The following is a 17,354-nucleotide window of genomic DNA, read 5'->3' as shown; positions in this document are numbered from 1 at the left end:
ACCTTTTGAACAAAGGATACCAAGAATCAAATACATTCAATGCAAGGATCTTATTCACTGGCAGTTGCATAAAGAAAGGAAATTTTTTTGGGCAACCAAACCAAACTTATTTGGTTCTCTCTGTTGTGCAATAAATACAGTTATGTGATTGTCCTTCCATCATTTATCCGCACTTATTTCACAATTTTGTGCAATCATGGACATGCCAATGCATGTCATTTGATCCCGTTGAGTAACACTCTGTTTTTTTTGTTCATCCTTCATTAATAGTTCTATATCGAGCTTCGATCTTTTTTAATCTCTCTGCAACTTCTATCATTGATGGTCGACATTTGTGGTTCGAGTTGAGACATTTATCGGCAACGAGAGCAATGGCGACGAGAGCAATTTCTATGGCCTCTTTCGGTGAGAATTTTCCTTCCAACCTAGAGTCGATAACCTTTCTCAACTTTGCTTTCTGCTTTAAATATGGCTTTACCCACTCGACCAAGCAGCGTTCGCTAGATGGACGATTCTTATCTATTGCTTTCCGTCCTGTTAGCATCTCGACTATAACAACACCGAAACTATATACATCACTCTTTACATACAACCATCCTGTTAATTAAACATCATGTAATTGTTATTTTAACTGTAACTCCACGCAATGCAATAACATTTAGGGCCAGAAATTTGAAGCAAATCAGTCATTAAAACGAATGGTCATCTGAGGTTAGATGGTTCAATAAATACCTGCCGCAATGTGCTCAGGAGCTGTATAACCCACAGTACCCACGACATGTCCTGTTACATGTGAATCGCCAGAAGTGGCCAAAATCTGATATTTTTGCAGTATAAGACTACAGAAAAAATATGAAGTTAGAGAGAATTTATGCTCACTAGTCACTTGTTCCCATTGTCTTTAGAGTTAATATCTGTTACTCTTTTTCAATTTTCCATTGATGGCATAGGATGATGCTAAAGTTGAAGAATGGGGGAGAAGGAAATGTTCAAAAGATAATAGCACAATAAAATGGAAGTTTGGTATGTAACCACATACAGGAAAACCTCTTGTCATCAACCACCTCAGAGATGAGTATTGACAATAGAACTGATTTAGTTAGTAAATGTATAGCTCAAAAATTTCTTATTACTTCAGTTTCTCATCTGATAGGGCATCATTCTAGCCAAAACTAATCATACATATGATTCAAGTTCTGGGTTTGCAAATAACTATTCTGTTTTGGGATTAGTCTAAATGCTCTTATCTTATATCAGCATAAATATGTTTACACAGCATAGAAAGAATGTAATAACAACATATTTTCAGATGCTGAAGTTTTTGTGATTTAGATTTTTCAGTTCATGCTTCAATGCAACCAGTGGGCGCGTCACCTATAACTTGCTCTCTTTTGCTGTTGTTAAGCCTCTTACATATAACAGTACAAATATTGTTCTTTATAACATACATGATTAGGAGAGGAAAATATTTTTCAACCTCTTGAAGTCCTTTTAGTTGTGTACGTATAATAAATTGAATCTAGAGATCTACAGAACTTTACCTCATCAAGCAGCACATTTGAGGACTTGAAATCTCTGAAAATTATTGGCTTCTCCATCATATGCAAATAAGATAGACCTTGAGCCATTCCTGTCATAATTTTAAGTCGTGCTTCCCATGGTAGCAGCCGATCTGAGCTCCCTGCATAAGTAAAAATAGGCAGTCACACAGAGAAAACGATAACCATCGACGATGTATTTGGTTAGTAACCCAAGAATTTAATGAAAGTCGTTAGTGCTTACTTCCAAACAAATGATAATTCAAGCTGCCTTTTTGCATGAATTCATAGACAATGAGAAAATTTTCATTTTCCTTGCAGTATCCCAACAGCTTTACAATGTTAGGATGAGAAAGCCTTGCTAAGAAACCAACCTCTGTCTGTGCCAACAAATGACAACTAAATAGTTATACAACATCATATAACTTTATCATCATTGAATACAATGGCAATATAAATGACAAAAACAAAACTTACCCGCCATTGTCGAAATCCTTGTTTGCTGTTTGCATCTAGTTTCTTAACAGCAATGGCCCGTTTCCTGATACCTAGAGATGGAACGTTCTCCTTGATCCAGCCCTTATATACACTGCCAAAACCACCCTTTCCCAGTACCATATCCCTTCTAAAATTAGAGGTTGAAGCTTTCAGTTGGGCAAAGGTGAAAGCTCTCAACTTTGAGTCCGATGCGGCTCCTCCATCAGGAAGATTATCATCTTCTATTGAAGCTGTGAATTCATTGTCCTCATTAGTATTGTTTCCCCAGAAAGCTGCAATCGCTCCACTTACCTGAGATATCAGTGTTGTAACATTTGTTGCCATCGAGAACCAGCTGTTGGCAGAGACATTGCTACCCAAGAAAGATGTATCTGTTGAAGGATGTGTTAATTTATCCCACATCAGGTAGATTAGAGAATATAAAAGAGTTTATAATGTAAAAAGGCAAATTTAACTTGGTTTAAGTCATGCTAATGGTTTAGACCCAAGTTAAAATTGATTTGTTAATGACTCGTTCACACTCCTCTCGTTTCTAATCTACATCTGATGTCTAAATATGCTCTTTTTTTATTATTATTAATACTCTTAACGGGTTCAAACCAGCTCTAGAGCCACTTAGCCAACCTCATTGTGCTAGGACCATTTGATTTGATTCCCTCAATTATAATTGAAGTCGGGCACTTTAGCACAATACAAGGATATTGACATCTCTTAGAATCCCCATTAACAAGTTGGTAAACTATCTGGTTCAGTACAATGAACAATCAAGACATTCAGTACAAATTGACTGGAGAAAGAAATGAGATTGCACATACTCCCTGAGCAGCAAAGATTACAGAAATATAAGATTGAGAATTTACACAAAGACTCATGTGGTGTGTCAGGCGGAGACGTCACTATGTTCCACCCATCATACCCCTTTAAAAAATTCATTTCAAGAAATTTTAATTTGATTTTTTGCACATATGTTAAGAATAATATAATATACCACCACAAAAATTTTAAAAAATTACCCATCCACAGATCGAAATTGAATTGTGGTTCTTATGGTGCTTTTCTACAGTTTTTTATCATGCTATTGGGTCTGGTTCTGGGATCGGCTCTGTTGCTGCTGCAGCAGCAGCTGAAGGAGGAGGAGCTGGAGTTCGGGCTGAATTCAACTTGCCAGCGATGCAACTCCAGCAAATGCCCATCAAATAAAATTCTCTATCTTCATATCATCAGCAATGGGAATAGATATAGCCAAAAGTTCAAGACTTACTGTTGTAGACATAATAGGAGTCAACGGCATCATCAATTTTCTAAACCCCATGGATCCCACTCTTTCTTGAAGGGTCTGAGTGGTTAACTGCAGCTCAAAACCATTTCTATCTCTGCTTTTTCCACTTTAAATTATACTTCTAAAAGTGAACAAGTAATAAATCTGCCGAATATTTTTGCCACACCCTTTATTTTATCAAGGCAAAACCGATCATTTGCCCTTGAATTTTGTCATTTTTCGGTTGAGCCCTGAAACGTGTTCTATTGAGCTCCTAAAGTATGCGTACTAATGCTATTATGCCTTTTTCGGATGATAATTTTAACTGAAAGTGGAATTCCTTCAGTGAAATTTCATGGAAAAATTCACCATTTGAACTGTAAACTTTGGCTTTTTTCTTTTTTTCTTCAATTCATTCTTTTGATGAATATTGATTTCTTTGTTTTTTCATATTTGGAATTAAAGCAGGATATACGCTTATTTGAAACTTTGTATCATTAGCGTGGGTTATTCATGATTATGGAAGGATGCATTGAAATTTTGATGGAAGGAATACATCAAATTAATACACATTTATCAATTTTAAATAATAAAATATGTGTTAATCATCTAACATCAAAATTTAAAAAATTTATATATACGTATTATGTTCCTATTAGTTGTGATATATACACTAAATCTAGATAGAAATAGATTATGAAGAGAGATTAGAAATGGATAAAAATCTTTATTTTGTGTATTTAGACACTTGAGTTTTGATATTTTAAAATTTTAATTTAATTTAATAAATATTTAATTATATTTTTGTAGCCTATTTTTAGCTTTTGATTTGATTTTACAGATATTTAATTTTATTTTTTGATAATATTTAAATATTTATATGCAATATACGTAAATCTGCTGAATAAAGTTGCATGTCAAAAAATAATTAACTCTCATAAAAAAAATAAGTTAAATAAAATCAAAATGGAAAGTGATTAAATAATTAAAATTTAGATGTTGAAATATACATTTAGTATATTAATTAAATTCCAATAGTTTACTTTTGGCAATATAAACTAAATCAACCTAGGAGAACTTGTGTTATTCAGCAACTAAACCTCACTCCTAGTTTAGCTATACCACTACTTCCATCAAGAATTGAGGTAAGGTTCAAGTATTGAACTAAAAATTGAGGTAAGGGAGAAGTTCAAGTGTTAGGAAAGAAGATTTTGGATTTGATTACACTAAGATTGGCTGAGACATACCCACATACATTTGGAGGTCTGATGGGTTGAAGGTGATGCATAGTGAATTTAGAGAAGTAGAGAGATAAGAAAAGGGTTGTGTACGGGGTTATGCAAAAATGGGAAAAGAAAGAAAGAAGAAATTAACAAATGATAAAAGGTGGGTGTGTGTGTGTCGAAGGTAGGGATCTACACGGTGGTTCTCAAAATTAAAACCAAAATCTATACTTTTACTTGTACAAACCCTTAATTTGAGGTTTAGACCCTATTTTAGTCCCTGCAAGTAATACATGATCAATTAAACCCTATTTCATTCAATTTAGGAAAAAGTTTTAAGGTTTAACCAATGCCACGACAATTCAAACTTGTACACATATATATTCACAACTAAAACAAAATATCAAGACAAGGTATTACGTTCTTCCCCGTTCAAAAACTTTCATTCTCGATCATGCTCTAAAAAGATGAGACTACTTGGAATGTATCTCGCTTTCTGCCTCACAAGTACATTCCTCAACTAAATAATTACACCTAAAACTTTACTTATGAAAATTTTCTTAGTTTAAAGGTTTCTAAACCCTCTAATAGTGGTTGGTTTTTAGATATGTTGTTTCCTTGTCAACTTAGTTTATATGGTCAAAATGACACTTTGATCCAACGGTTAGATACTAAAATATGGTTGTTTTTTTAGGTACTACCCAAAGAGAACCATCTAAGCTAAAGTTGGAAATTTTCTTTTTCTTTTGTTTCCCTTGTTGCTTTTTATTGCTTCCTTATTTAGTGATTATAATTGAATGGTTTATGATATTACAATAATTGAGATATTTATTGTGTATTGGATAGGTAATAAGATTAGAATTCTAAAATTTATGCAACCTAATTCAACGTGTTGAGATCACTCGAGCGAATCTCATAGAGTTTAGCAGATTACCCGAATTCTAATAAATGATGTATATATATGCATTGTCTCCTTTCCCTTTGCATTAAGCATGCTTTTAAATGCGAATGTGATTGATAATACACATTGATTAATATAATAAGTGTGCATGTGTTGTGTGAAAAGGGTAATTTTAATTGCATAATGAGATTGAGTTAGAATCTCTTAGCTGATGAGAAATCATCGAACCATATGGATGATTCAATTTTATCGTTGGAAGCGAAAAGAATTGGTGGCACAGATAGATTCACTGTAGTGGTAGTTGGTTTGTTCAATTTCATGGTGGGTTTATTCAGTTCTAGTATTGGTGGTAAGAGATTTTCTGTTTTTTTTTTTTTTAATTAATTTGAGAGAGAGAAAAAAAAGTGTAGAAAAAGAGAAAATAATTAATATTTTTATATTTTTTTTAAAGTGTTTTTATTGATTAATAATGATATGTCACTCATGCTCTTTATTTATAAATAATAAAAAAATCTAATTAGATAAAAAGATTTTAAATTTTAAATTTAATATGTTTATTTGATCCATCCCCAAAGTAGAATGCCTATCTAATTTATCCATTGTAATGCTCCTTCTATCAAGTAATGAATAGATTTCATTATCAGTTTAAAAGAAAAAAGACAATAACTTCAATTTCATCTTTGTGTCTTTAATCGATCAAATTTTGAAACAGTTTAGGGTGGTAGTCTTTATTTTGTTCTACAAAGCTACCTTTGAATTTCCCTTTTAACAAAGAATACTCAAGAATCAAATACTCAATGCACCACAAGATCTCATATTATACATATTTACTGACGGCTGCACAAAAGAGAAAAAGAAATTTCTTTCACAAGTAATGCAATTATGATTTGGATGCATCATTTAGTACACTTATTCCATAATTTGTGGCAATCGTGGACATGCCAATGTATGTCATCTGATCCTGTTGAGTAACATTATGAGTTTTCCGAAGCTTATTGTTCATTATCAGTTCTATATCGAGTTTCAATCTTCTCCAGTGTCTCTGCAACTTCTTTCGTTGATGGTCGAAGTTTGGGTTCCCAATTCAGACATCTATCAGCAAGCAGAGCAATTTCCAGAGCCTCTTTTGGAGAGTATTTTCCTTCCAGCCTATAGTCCATCATCCTTCTCAACTTTGCTTTCTGGGATGTGTATGGTTTTACCCACCACTGCACCAGGTTATCCTGCCCATACGGACGCTTCGTATCGATTGCCTTCAATCCTGTCAGCATCTCGAGTAGCACTACCCCGAAACTATATACATCACTGTTTACATACAGCTTTCCTGTTAATTAAACATCATGTAGATATTGTGTTCAATTGTAAGTTTGAGTGGCTTCATGTAATGCAAAAAAATGAAGAAAAAAAACACATTTTTAAGATCAGAAATTTGAAGAATATCAGTCATTAGAACATATGATCGTCCGAGGTTAGATTGTTCAGTGAGTACCTGCCGCAAGATACTCCGGAGCAGTATAACCCATTGTACCCACGACATGTCCTGTCACAAATGAATTACCAGGAGCAGGCCCCCACTTTGCGAAGCCAAAATCTGATATCTTTGCAGTATAAGACTACAGAAAAGATAGGAAGTTAGGGAGAGTTTATGCTCACGAGTCACTTCTTAACGTTTTTTCTTTGAAATTAACCTGTGTGCTACTCTTTCTCAATGGTTAGGGATTGTTGATCATTAACTTAGGTTTGAGGCAATGACTGAAACAATCTGAGAGATATCAGCTGTTGTTGTAGTTTCCATGTTAAAGAGAAATATTAACGTTTTTCTAGTGATAATGGAAAACCTATGTATTGTTTATAGGGGAGAAGGAAAGGAGAAAAGAAAGGACAGAGAGAAAAGGGAAGGAAAGAAAGAAAAAGAGAATGAAGAAAGATAGCATAGCTGTACTTTTGCCAATTATTGTATTGCCACCTCAACTAAGTTTAACGGACATTAGTTTCATTTCATAGTGAAGGGCTTATAATATAGGTTTTTGGCACTTTATATCTTTAACTGTGCTTAAAAATAATTTAAGAGCTAATTTACTCCACACACCAAACCTTAAGGGTAAAAATTGCACCTTTTCCCATACATAAAATGAAAGTTTGATATATTATAACATCTAAGAGAAATTATTAAGTAAACACAATTTACCACGTCATTCATAAACTAAATCAATTGTATAATAATCCTCTTTGTCTTATATCAGTACAAGGCCAGTTTGTTTAGCAATGCGAAATTTGACCATTAGTAAATTTCTATTTTGTTTTACTACTTTTGCTTTCTAGAATGGAATAAGTTTCAATTTAGCCCCCAAACCTTATGGTCAAGCTCACTTTAGCCTGTTTTGACCTTTTGGACCAATTTAATTCAAAACTTTGCTGTTTTAGCTTAAATTAGGCCTTAAACGAGAGAGTGAGAGTCTTGAAAAATAAATTAAAAAAATAGTTTTTTTGAAATAAAACAAAAAATAATTTACTAATTTCTCAAAGAAACTATCTTAATTTAAATTTGAAAATATAATTTCAAAAAACAGCTAAATTATTTTTATTCAACTTAATAGTTATACTTTTTTTTAGATAAATATTAATTTTTTTCCTGAATTTTAGCCAAAGCTGTTAATTTATTATCTTCTTATCTTTTTATCAAATCACTCTCTTTTATGGAGAGTGAATTACACTATCTCTTGATGGAGTGATTTAAACCAAAAAAGTAAAGTTTTAGGCTAAATTGACCCAAAAGGTCAAAAGGGCTAAATTGAACCTCGCTGCAAAGTCAGGGGGCCAAATTGCATACACGGCCATACCAAACTTGGTCTAGAAACAATTCTTTTGGTTAATAGTTTCTGACTGGGGTTCAAACCGGCAAGGCCATGACTCCAGTAACACCACCTCATTGTACTAGGACCATTTGCTTTTATTCCTTCCAAGTATACTCAAAAGTCAGGCACTTTAGCACAAGACAAGGATATCCATAAAGAAAGGAAACGTCTCTGTAGAGAATTAGAGTTCCCATTAACAAGTTGGTAAGCCCTCTGAGTTACTGCAGTGAACAAACAAAATATTTTATCACAAATTTGATTACAGAAAGAAATGATATTGCTCATACTCTCTGATCGACAGAAATAAAATGATGTGATGACCTTATTACCATCAACGACATCGCCGATGCTACTGGCAACTGGGTCTGGTTCTGGGATCGTCTCTGCAGCAGCAGCAGCTGAAGGAGGAGCAGGAGCCGCAGTTGGGCCTGAATTCAACTTGCAAGCAGTGCAACTCCAGCAATTACCCATCAAATAAAATTCTTGCTATCTTTGTATAATCAGCAATGAGATCAGATATAGACAAGAACCCAAGAGTGGACCTTTTGGGAGTCAACGGCATCATCAGTTTTTTAAACGCCATGCATTCCACTCTTTCTTCAAGGTTCTGAATAATGCAGTTAAAATCCATTTCTCTGTTGTTCTTTTTTTTTTTTTTCTTCCCTTTTATTATTTATACCTGAACCTGAAGAAGTACTGAAATGGCGAAACATCTCACCAAGGATTCCTTTCACGAAGGAATAAAGATTTGGCCCTTAAACTTTTTACAATGGGTCAATGCAGACATTTTTCTTTACTTTTATGGCCAAATAGGTGCTCCCTCTATTTTAAAATGAAAGTGCTAAGAATCTTCTCTCTTTTTTTAATCATTTGTTTTATTAGTATAATTATTTTTTAGACAAAGTATTCACTACAAATATAAAAAGAAAAATACAAGTAATATTAAGAGTCTAACTTATAGCTCAAAAGTTTTTTGATATAAGTTTTTTAATCAGTTAAAAATATAACATTTTTAAGAAATTAAACCTTAATTTTGCGAAATATAATCATTTTATAAAAAATTAAATATTCTTTACTAGTAAAAATAATATTTCTTATAATAATATATTTAAAAATGTCAATGAAGTGTTGAAAAAAAAAAATGAGAACTAGACAATAATATTAAGTTAGTATGGTAGAATAAAGTAAGAAAATTCTAATATTTTAAGAGTATTACAAAAGTGCTATTATTTATTTACCTTATTTAATATAAATATATTAACTTTAATGTATAACAAATTTCTTATTTATTGAAAAAAGGTAAAGAGAAAGTAATAAAAGGAAGGTGCCTAGCATTCCTCTTCCAAAATGAGTCACTCTATAGAAGTTCTTCTATTCTATGTTAAATATGGTTTCAAGAAACTAATAAAGCATTATTGACCTTTATTTCAACTTTACCCTTATTCATTATGAGTACAAGTATTAAAGGAATAAGAAAGAGAGAAATATAATGGAGTGAGATAGAATTTATGGCAATTTTAACTATATTATTGAAAGAATATTTTAGTTATTATTAAATTATTCTTTTATTATTATTTAATAGATTTTTCAATCTTTGTGTAAAAATTTTAAACAACACTTATTTTGAAATAAATAGAGTATAAGATTTTTAATTTTTTGAAAAAATTATTTAAATTTTTATGAGTAACCCATTACTATTTGTTCCAACTTTTATCCACTAAATTTGATATATAATATTTTTATTAAACAGTCTTTTAATGTCTTAAAGGTAAGAGACATTTTAGTAAAAATAGTATATACCACATTAGGTACAGAAAAGTTGGAATAAACAATCGTAAAATGTCTTATATATTTTCATATTTTATTTCTTTATTTTAAAAAAATATATTAAATATTTCATTTTTTTTCATCTCAACTCTTTTCCACCTAATATCATATATAATATTTTTATAAAATTACATTTTAATTTTAAGATATTAAAGGTAGTTTAATAAAATTATTATATATGACATATTAAATATATAGACGATGGAATAAAGAAAGGTGGATTGTCTAGCATTGCTCTTCACCGAATACAAGTCAATTTGGACTTTGATATTTTCTCAAGAGCCCTTTTTTCTCAAAAAATAAAGTTATTTTTTTCTTAAGAAGTAATAAAAAAAATGAGCCATTCTAATACACCATAAGTGTACAATAGTATATAAATATATAAAAATATTATTTTAATTTTAATAATTTATTAATATAACTAAATACTAGATTAGTCAATTACGTATATTACTCATTTATCATTGAGCAGATATATCATTTTATTTATTAAATTTTTTTTATCTATTTTAAAAAATTTAATCAATAATACTTGATAATTATAAAATTTAACTATATAAATTTGATTTGTATAAATAATTAAAAATTATATATAGATTCATTGATAATCAAAATTAGTAAATAGATGTATAAAATTGATAAATTATTTAAAATAACACAAATTAAGTGTCTAAAATTAAAAAATACTAGAATATCATAATGAGTAAAATCTAAAAAGAATTGAATTTATTTCTTTCAATAGTGAATAATATTTATAAACTTAGATAAAAGAATTAACCTTTTAAATTTAAAGATTGGATTTAAAAAATCTAATGTAAAAATCCCAAGCATCATCCTACTTGTTAATTTCCAACGGAAACAAAAAAAAAAAAAAAAAAAGAATTGAATTTTTCATTATTGATTGTGGAAAGATATTAAAGTGACGATTTCCAATAACAAAAAAAATATTTTCCTAATTCATTAGAAAAAGTCAATCTTAAAAACTTAATTAGTCTTTCATGAAAGTCTAAGCGCAAAATTAGTCTCCAAATGTAAAAGATAGAAAAGTAAAGGTGTCCTATAAATCTTTATTGGTGAAATAAACCATTAGAAATGGTAATTTAACTCGTAATTCGATCCAAACCAAGCGGGAAATATTTGCTCCGCTACCAGTGACGAGATGAAGTTGGAGTTAAAACATTCAGTCTTATAACCCACTTCAAATTATATCATATATCAGATCTATTTATATTTATATATTTATTATTTTATAAAGTATAAGTAAATAAATATAATTTTTTAAAAATATATTAAACAGTTATTTAAATTTAAATTTTATTTTTATTTTTTCAATTATACTCTATATGAATTAAATATATTCAGTATTAGCCGAAGTCACTTAAAAAGAGTCTCTACCTCTTTCCGCCCTAGTCTTTAACAGGCACGGGGATGGGGAAGGCCAAACCTACTCCCGACCTGTTGCCTGAAAACCATATGAAATTTAATGAAATTCATCCAAAATTCTAGAAATAAGCTTGACCTTTGCAAGCGAGCCTAAATAGCCCTTTTGATGTTTTTCTATCCATTTTAACTCAAAACTTATTATTTTTAGATCGATTTGGCTCTTTCTTTAGAAATTATTGATGAAGAGATTTAGTATGGAATAATCCGCACGATATTGAACATATTTTGCGGAGGAAATAGAAAAGATAGCCATTGATTGTAAAAATTGCGCAATAATCTCACCTGGAATGAATTGCAGAGAGATTTCTATTTATCAGTCCTACTTATTCCACCTCCCCATGTGCATTTCTACTTCATCTAGTTCAACAAGGGGTTCTGTCAGTTCTGCATTTCCTACACGAGTCCACAAGAAATATAGTTCTGTCCTTGTGTCCCATGGCCAGGTCGCCATGTCTTGTTCAGAGGTAGTAGCGGAAGTAGGGAAAAGTTCTATTCTGTATAGCAAGTTTGTGAACGAAGCCCCTTTTGAATCCACAAATTCTGGTTCTACTTCATATAAGAATCATCAGATAGTTTGCCAAGCCCCTTTTGAAGTAAGGGCACTCTCATGTTGAAGAAAAAAGGGAGGCCCTTGAGCAGCTTCTCAGTATTTTATGACTGACAAACTGCTGGATCAGTGGGTCTCCAATTCCAGGGAGGCAAAACATCTTTTCATTTCCAGGCAGTATCTTGTTCTCCTATCTCATCTCCTTCTTCCTTTTCCACATATCATATTCATAATAACTTTCTTCTTAGGATAATCATCATCAATATGATTGGTATTTGGTTGTTAAATCAGAGGTAGAAAATTGGACATAATCAATATAGAACAGTTATGACTCAAAGTGAAAAACATAATCTGCACCGTTTATTCTAGCAATTATATTTCTGATGGGGAAATACCATTCTCTTCTGGAATGAAACATCAACTGACTTTGCCATCATGAGCAGCTTAGATGAAATCAGTTAGCTCCACAGTCGTGGCATCTTGTCCTGCAAATTTGAATAGTAAATCTTTTAAAATAAAGAGATTCAATTCACTACGACAAACAACCATGAAACTCAGGAAAATTTCATAAAATCCTTGGTTCAATTTAATCATTCATGAAAACAAAATAAATAATCCATCGAAAAATTTGTTCGAACAAAACTATGCAGTCTATGCTACTGGCACCTTTATTCTCTGCACTACCTCTGTTGGATCCAAGCAATAACTTCTTGAAACTTTTTCATCAGCATGTAGCATCCTGTGCATATAAAAGATGTACACCACACTTGTCCACTTTCCGCCAGGCAACGGTGTGCCCTACCATTTTTTTTGCGTAGAATTTGAATGTCACCTCCTCATAATGGTACAACCTCCCAGGATATGTTCCTTTAACTGCTCTAAGATATATACCAAAATCATATCCAATGTACACATGTTGTGATTTCACAAGGTCTGATTCATCCTTTCCATTATTTAGACCTTGTAGAAAGCAATTAACAACATGGTGATCATCATGATTGGTCTTGAAATTGCATTCACATATCACATAAATGTTATTGATATCTATGAAGTGTGTGAATTTAACAACACAGCATACTGCGAATCCCAAGAACCTGGAAGGATTTCTGTGCCAATTTGGATGCAACTTGACTGTTATTGAAGATCCAGTTTCCTTGTAGAGGAGCCAATCCGGAATCTCTGTTCCAGGGAAACCAAAACTAACTGAAGGCAATGAATGAATCCCCTGCATCATCAAAATACATGTACTGTAAGTGTGCTCATACACACATATGTACATGCAGAGTGAGAGACAAATACCTGAAAATTGTTTTTTACTGCTGCTGTTGCTGTCCGTTGAATAGTCTTGTGTGCATCAGCTGCAATAAGGCAGCATGAATTCTGATCCAACCTTAGACAATTAAGAAAACAAAATATTTGATTATAATTATATTTGAGTGCTCTGCCAGATTCTGTTGATGGTAATGAAACTGTTTCCAGCGAAATGCAGCTGTTGGCATTTAAAAGCCTAAGATTTTGTGGAGGTTCTGGCAAACATTTAAGTCCCTGACAGCCACTTATGTCAAGCTTTTGTAGCGAAGGAAGTTGTTTGATGCTGATGGGTATACTTTCTAGCATCAAGCAGCCAGCAATGGAGAGACGTTTAAGAGATTTCAGCTTGTATGTGTTGCTTGGAAGGTTCTTAAACCTTTTGCAGTTTTCCATACTCCAGAAAGTAAGTTCAGATAAATCCTCAATTGACGCAGGCAGTTCTTCTATGGCAGTTCCATCCAAACATAGCTCCTCTATATTTCTAGGGAAGTCTTGACAGTGATTTAGGTTTGAGCATCCAGAGAGATTCAGTTTCCTCAGAGATTGCAAATCAATTAAGCTTGGGATACTCCTAAGCTCTTTGCAGTCTTTTAGGTTCAGGATATCAAGCTTTGTGAGATATCCGATAGATGATGGCACCTGAGCCAAACTTATACAGCCTTCAAGATTAATATACTCAAGATTTAAGGCTTCTGAGAAATCTGGTAATCTGATCAGGTGTTGGGAGTCACTAAGGTTAATTGAGTTCAACTTCTTGAGACACTACAAAAATTCATACCAGACATAAATAAATATTCTATATCTAATTTAGAGAGAAATAAAGAATACAAGGATTTACCAATACCTGGTCTCCCTCCCAAAGAAATTTAACATGACTGTGAGGCATGCTAAGTTCAACAAGGTACTCAGCACAAAAATTGAATGGCAGAGACTTTAAAGGGTAGCCATTCCAGTGAAGACAACTTAACTTATCTGGCAGAGATTCAAGACCTTCTGGAAGGTACACTTTGCTGTACATTGCTATGGGAGAAAAAGAATGATGAAACTTGAGCAATCTCAGATTATGCATTCTTTCAAAGGCTTTAGGACTTAGATACACCTTTCTGCTTTTAGACATGTCGAGGTATATGCCCTCAATTGCTTCAGTTCCCTAGTAATCAGATATACAAGAAAATGAACATATTAACTTTAGGCTTAAGTTTATCCTTACTCTACTGCTAGAAAACCTGAGCACCTGTAACTACAAGAGTATGAATTTAGTTTACCGTGTTTTTGGATAATACATGGACTACATCTTCAGAAGTACACAACCTGCTACGTCTCCCAGGCTCTTTAGTAGATTCTTGTCGAACAATTCCCCAACCCATTTGCTGCAACAAATTATGAATAGCTAACGTGTTGTTCGATATAGTTAGAAGGGACTTACTTACAAGAACACTTATGGCAATATCTGCAGAGAAGCCGCAGCCATTCAGAATTCTTGTAACAAAATCTCTATCTTCCCCATTGAAGAAACATGCAACATCAAGAAAAATATCCTTCTCTTCGTCATCTAATCCATCATAACTTACTTTTAATACATTCTGAATCTCTTTGTTCGTGCTCCTTTCTAGTTTATGCAGTGCACTTTCCCATTCTTTGATGTTCCTTTGATATAGAAAGGAGCCTAGGACTTTCAGACCCAATGGGTTTCCTTTAGCATAATTTATGACTCTCTTTGATAGCTTCATATAATCTGCTTTGGGACATTCCTGCCTAAACGCATTCAAACTAAAGAGTTGAAGGGCTTCATGGTGATCTAGGTCCTCAATCTTATAGATTGCATCAGTTTTATTCTTGAGTACATCCTTATCTCTAGAAGTTAGAATGATTCTACTTCCTGGTCCAAACCAATTATGCTCTCCAGCCAGATTTTCCAGCTGTCTCAAGTTATTTACATCATCAAGAACAATGAGAACCTTTCTATGTTTGAGTCTACTCTTATCAAATATGCCTTCAGCGTAGTTTACATTGTCTTGCCCTAGGAGTTTAGAGAAGAGCTGCCTTTGTAGTTTAAGTAGGCCATACCTTTCTGACTCTTCATTAACATTTGCAAGAAAGCAGCAACTGTCAAACTGTGTAGATATTCGGTTGAACACTACTTCAGCTGTGGTGGTTTTGCCTGCACCACCCATACCCCAAAGTCCTAGAAAACGAACATCAGCTAATTCAACACATAATAGTAGTTCAATTTTGTCAATTCGAGAATTAATTCCAACTAAACCCTTTGAATCAGTTGAGGATGACATATGATTCAATTTCTTCAATATATCTTCAGCAATTTCCTGAATAAGTTTGGATTCAGACCTAGAAATTTTTCAAAACTCAACTAAATAAGACAGAAATTGAAAACTGTGATAACATTGCAGGTTTCTGACATCTCCAGAAAACAAAACAACCAGGAATTTCGGTTACCTAATGACAGACGAACTCCACCCAGATATGTTGGCAGCTTCGGTCAAAGCAGCTCTCCATTTTTGCAACTTATCTATTCTCTCCTTGAAACATTTTTCATGCTCAATAAATGCAGCCCCAAAACCACCTTTCTGCTCAGCTACGTCGGACGGATCTACATGGTAGAAAACAGGTAGTACAATTTGTCCCACCGTTTTCTTGCATTCCAGGATCTTTACCAGTTCATCCAAGCACCATGGTGAAAATGCATAGTTTTCTGAGAAAATGATTACTGAAACCATTGATTCTTCAATCACTTTCACTAGGGCCGCTGATATCTCTTCTCCTCTAGAAAGTTTATCATCTACGAAAGCTTTAATTTGTTTCTGATGTAAAGCAGCATAGAGATGGCTCGTAAAATTATCCCGTGTGTCCTCACCTCTAAAGCTCACGAAAACATCGTATTTGAGTTGTGGATCGAAAGAAGCAGAGGAAGAGGAGGAAGCCATGGCTAGACAAAAAAAGATGAGAGATTCTTTTATCTAGCTGAAATTAGCAGATACAAGGAAATATGGCATCAAATGCTAGCAAAGGTTTCGATATTGCTAATGATGAGTGAGTAATTCCTGGCTCATGATCTGCGACGAACTCTCTGGCAGCATGCTTATTGTCTGAGAAAGCTTGTCATAAATGCCAACATCCTTAAAAACAACACATCATTGAATGAATAAAAGGATTCAGCCAGATGAAGATTTATGGCTGCCCTGATGGAAGTATTCAGATAAGAAGCTTGAAGTACCAGAAGTTTGTTTAGAACCACTTCTCTTTCATGAAAAATGGGCGTTTTCTGGCCGCCTCCAGTGTTGCTCATGTACAATAATCAACGACAATATCAATAAATCTCCTTCTCAAATATGGAAGAAGTGTTAGAAAGTAACTATCAATCATTCAGTAATTTATTTTGTTTTTTCGCCTAAAAGAAAAAAATAAAATAAAAACCTTATTGTCTTTCTTCAAGAAACATGTGCAAGGCATTCAAAGGGACGAGCAAAGGCATTGTATATATAGTCTGAATTTGACAGTAAGAGCAGAAAGCTGACCAGCCCTTTTGACAGTGACAGAAGAATCAATGATTTCAGTGATCATTTTCTCAGGAAATTATATATAAATGACAGAAGAGCAGGAGCCTCTTAGGTAACTGGAAATTCCTCTGTTCAATGTGATTTGGGATAAGACTTGCATGATTAGCACCTATTTTACCATGGTATAAATTTGTTAATCATTCTAACCACAAGTATTTTAAAAATCTTTAAACTTAATCATGAAATGTTATTTTTGTTATGATTAATGTAATTTCATGTATTCTAAAAGATCACCTTAGAGATTTATTTGACATATTATAAGAGAATGTAGAACAAAATCAAATGAAAAAAGAAAATTACAAGACTGATGCTGCTATTTTAAAATCCTGGTTCAGAAGAGTACTTTTCCTGAAATCAGAATTCTCTTGATATTGATTG

At 32.9% G+C, this 17,354-nt stretch overlaps 2 protein-coding genes and 1 pseudogene across 6 annotated transcripts; all 3 read right to left on the bottom strand.

Annotated features, from left to right (window-relative positions):
- Positions 1 to 31: 31 nt before the first annotated feature.
- LOC8282485 lies at positions 32 to 3,777 on the bottom strand (annotated as a pseudogene).
- Positions 3,778 to 6,410: 2,633 nt separating this feature from the next.
- On the bottom strand, positions 6,411 to 8,348 carry LOC8282486 (probable serine/threonine-protein kinase PIX13). Its single transcript, XM_048371257.1, has 3 exons — positions 8,259 to 8,348; positions 6,908 to 7,031; positions 6,411 to 6,742 (listed from the first exon to the last, which is right to left on the bottom strand). The coding sequence occupies exons 1-3, from the start codon at positions 8,346 to 8,348 to the stop codon at positions 6,411 to 6,413; spliced, it is 546 nt and encodes a 181-aa protein (XP_048227214.1).
- Positions 8,349 to 11,795: 3,447 nt separating this feature from the next.
- Positions 11,796 to 16,958, bottom strand: LOC8282489 (disease resistance protein RPV1). Of its 5 annotated transcripts, none has more exons than XR_007214867.1 (7): positions 15,856 to 16,958; positions 14,667 to 15,747; positions 14,246 to 14,551; positions 13,390 to 14,163; positions 12,757 to 13,315; positions 12,486 to 12,575; positions 11,796 to 12,299 (listed from the first exon to the last, which is right to left on the bottom strand). XR_007214867.1 is itself a non-coding variant. In XM_015721945.3 (6 exons), exons 1-5 carry the CDS (start codon positions 16,341 to 16,343, stop codon positions 12,815 to 12,817), a joined length of 3,150 nt encoding a protein of 1,049 aa, XP_015577431.1. In that variant the 5' UTR covers positions 16,344 to 16,957; the 3' UTR covers positions 11,796 to 12,575; positions 12,775 to 12,814. The 5 variants fall into 5 exon arrangements, 2 of the variants coding, with proteins under 2 accessions (XP_015577431.1, XP_015577432.1); XR_007214866.1 differs by having other exon boundaries at positions 12,775 to 13,315; positions 15,856 to 16,957; XR_001535502.3 differs by having other exon boundaries at positions 11,796 to 12,575.
- Positions 16,959 to 17,354: the final 396 nt, after the last annotated feature.

This window comes from Ricinus communis, chromosome 2, assembly GCF_019578655.1.
Source record: "Ricinus communis isolate WT05 ecotype wild-type chromosome 2, ASM1957865v1, whole genome shotgun sequence".
NCBI lineage: Eukaryota > Viridiplantae > Streptophyta > Magnoliopsida > Malpighiales > Euphorbiaceae > Ricinus > Ricinus communis.
Note: the sequence above shows the minus strand (reverse complement) of the source record. Positions and strands in the feature narration are given on the sequence as shown.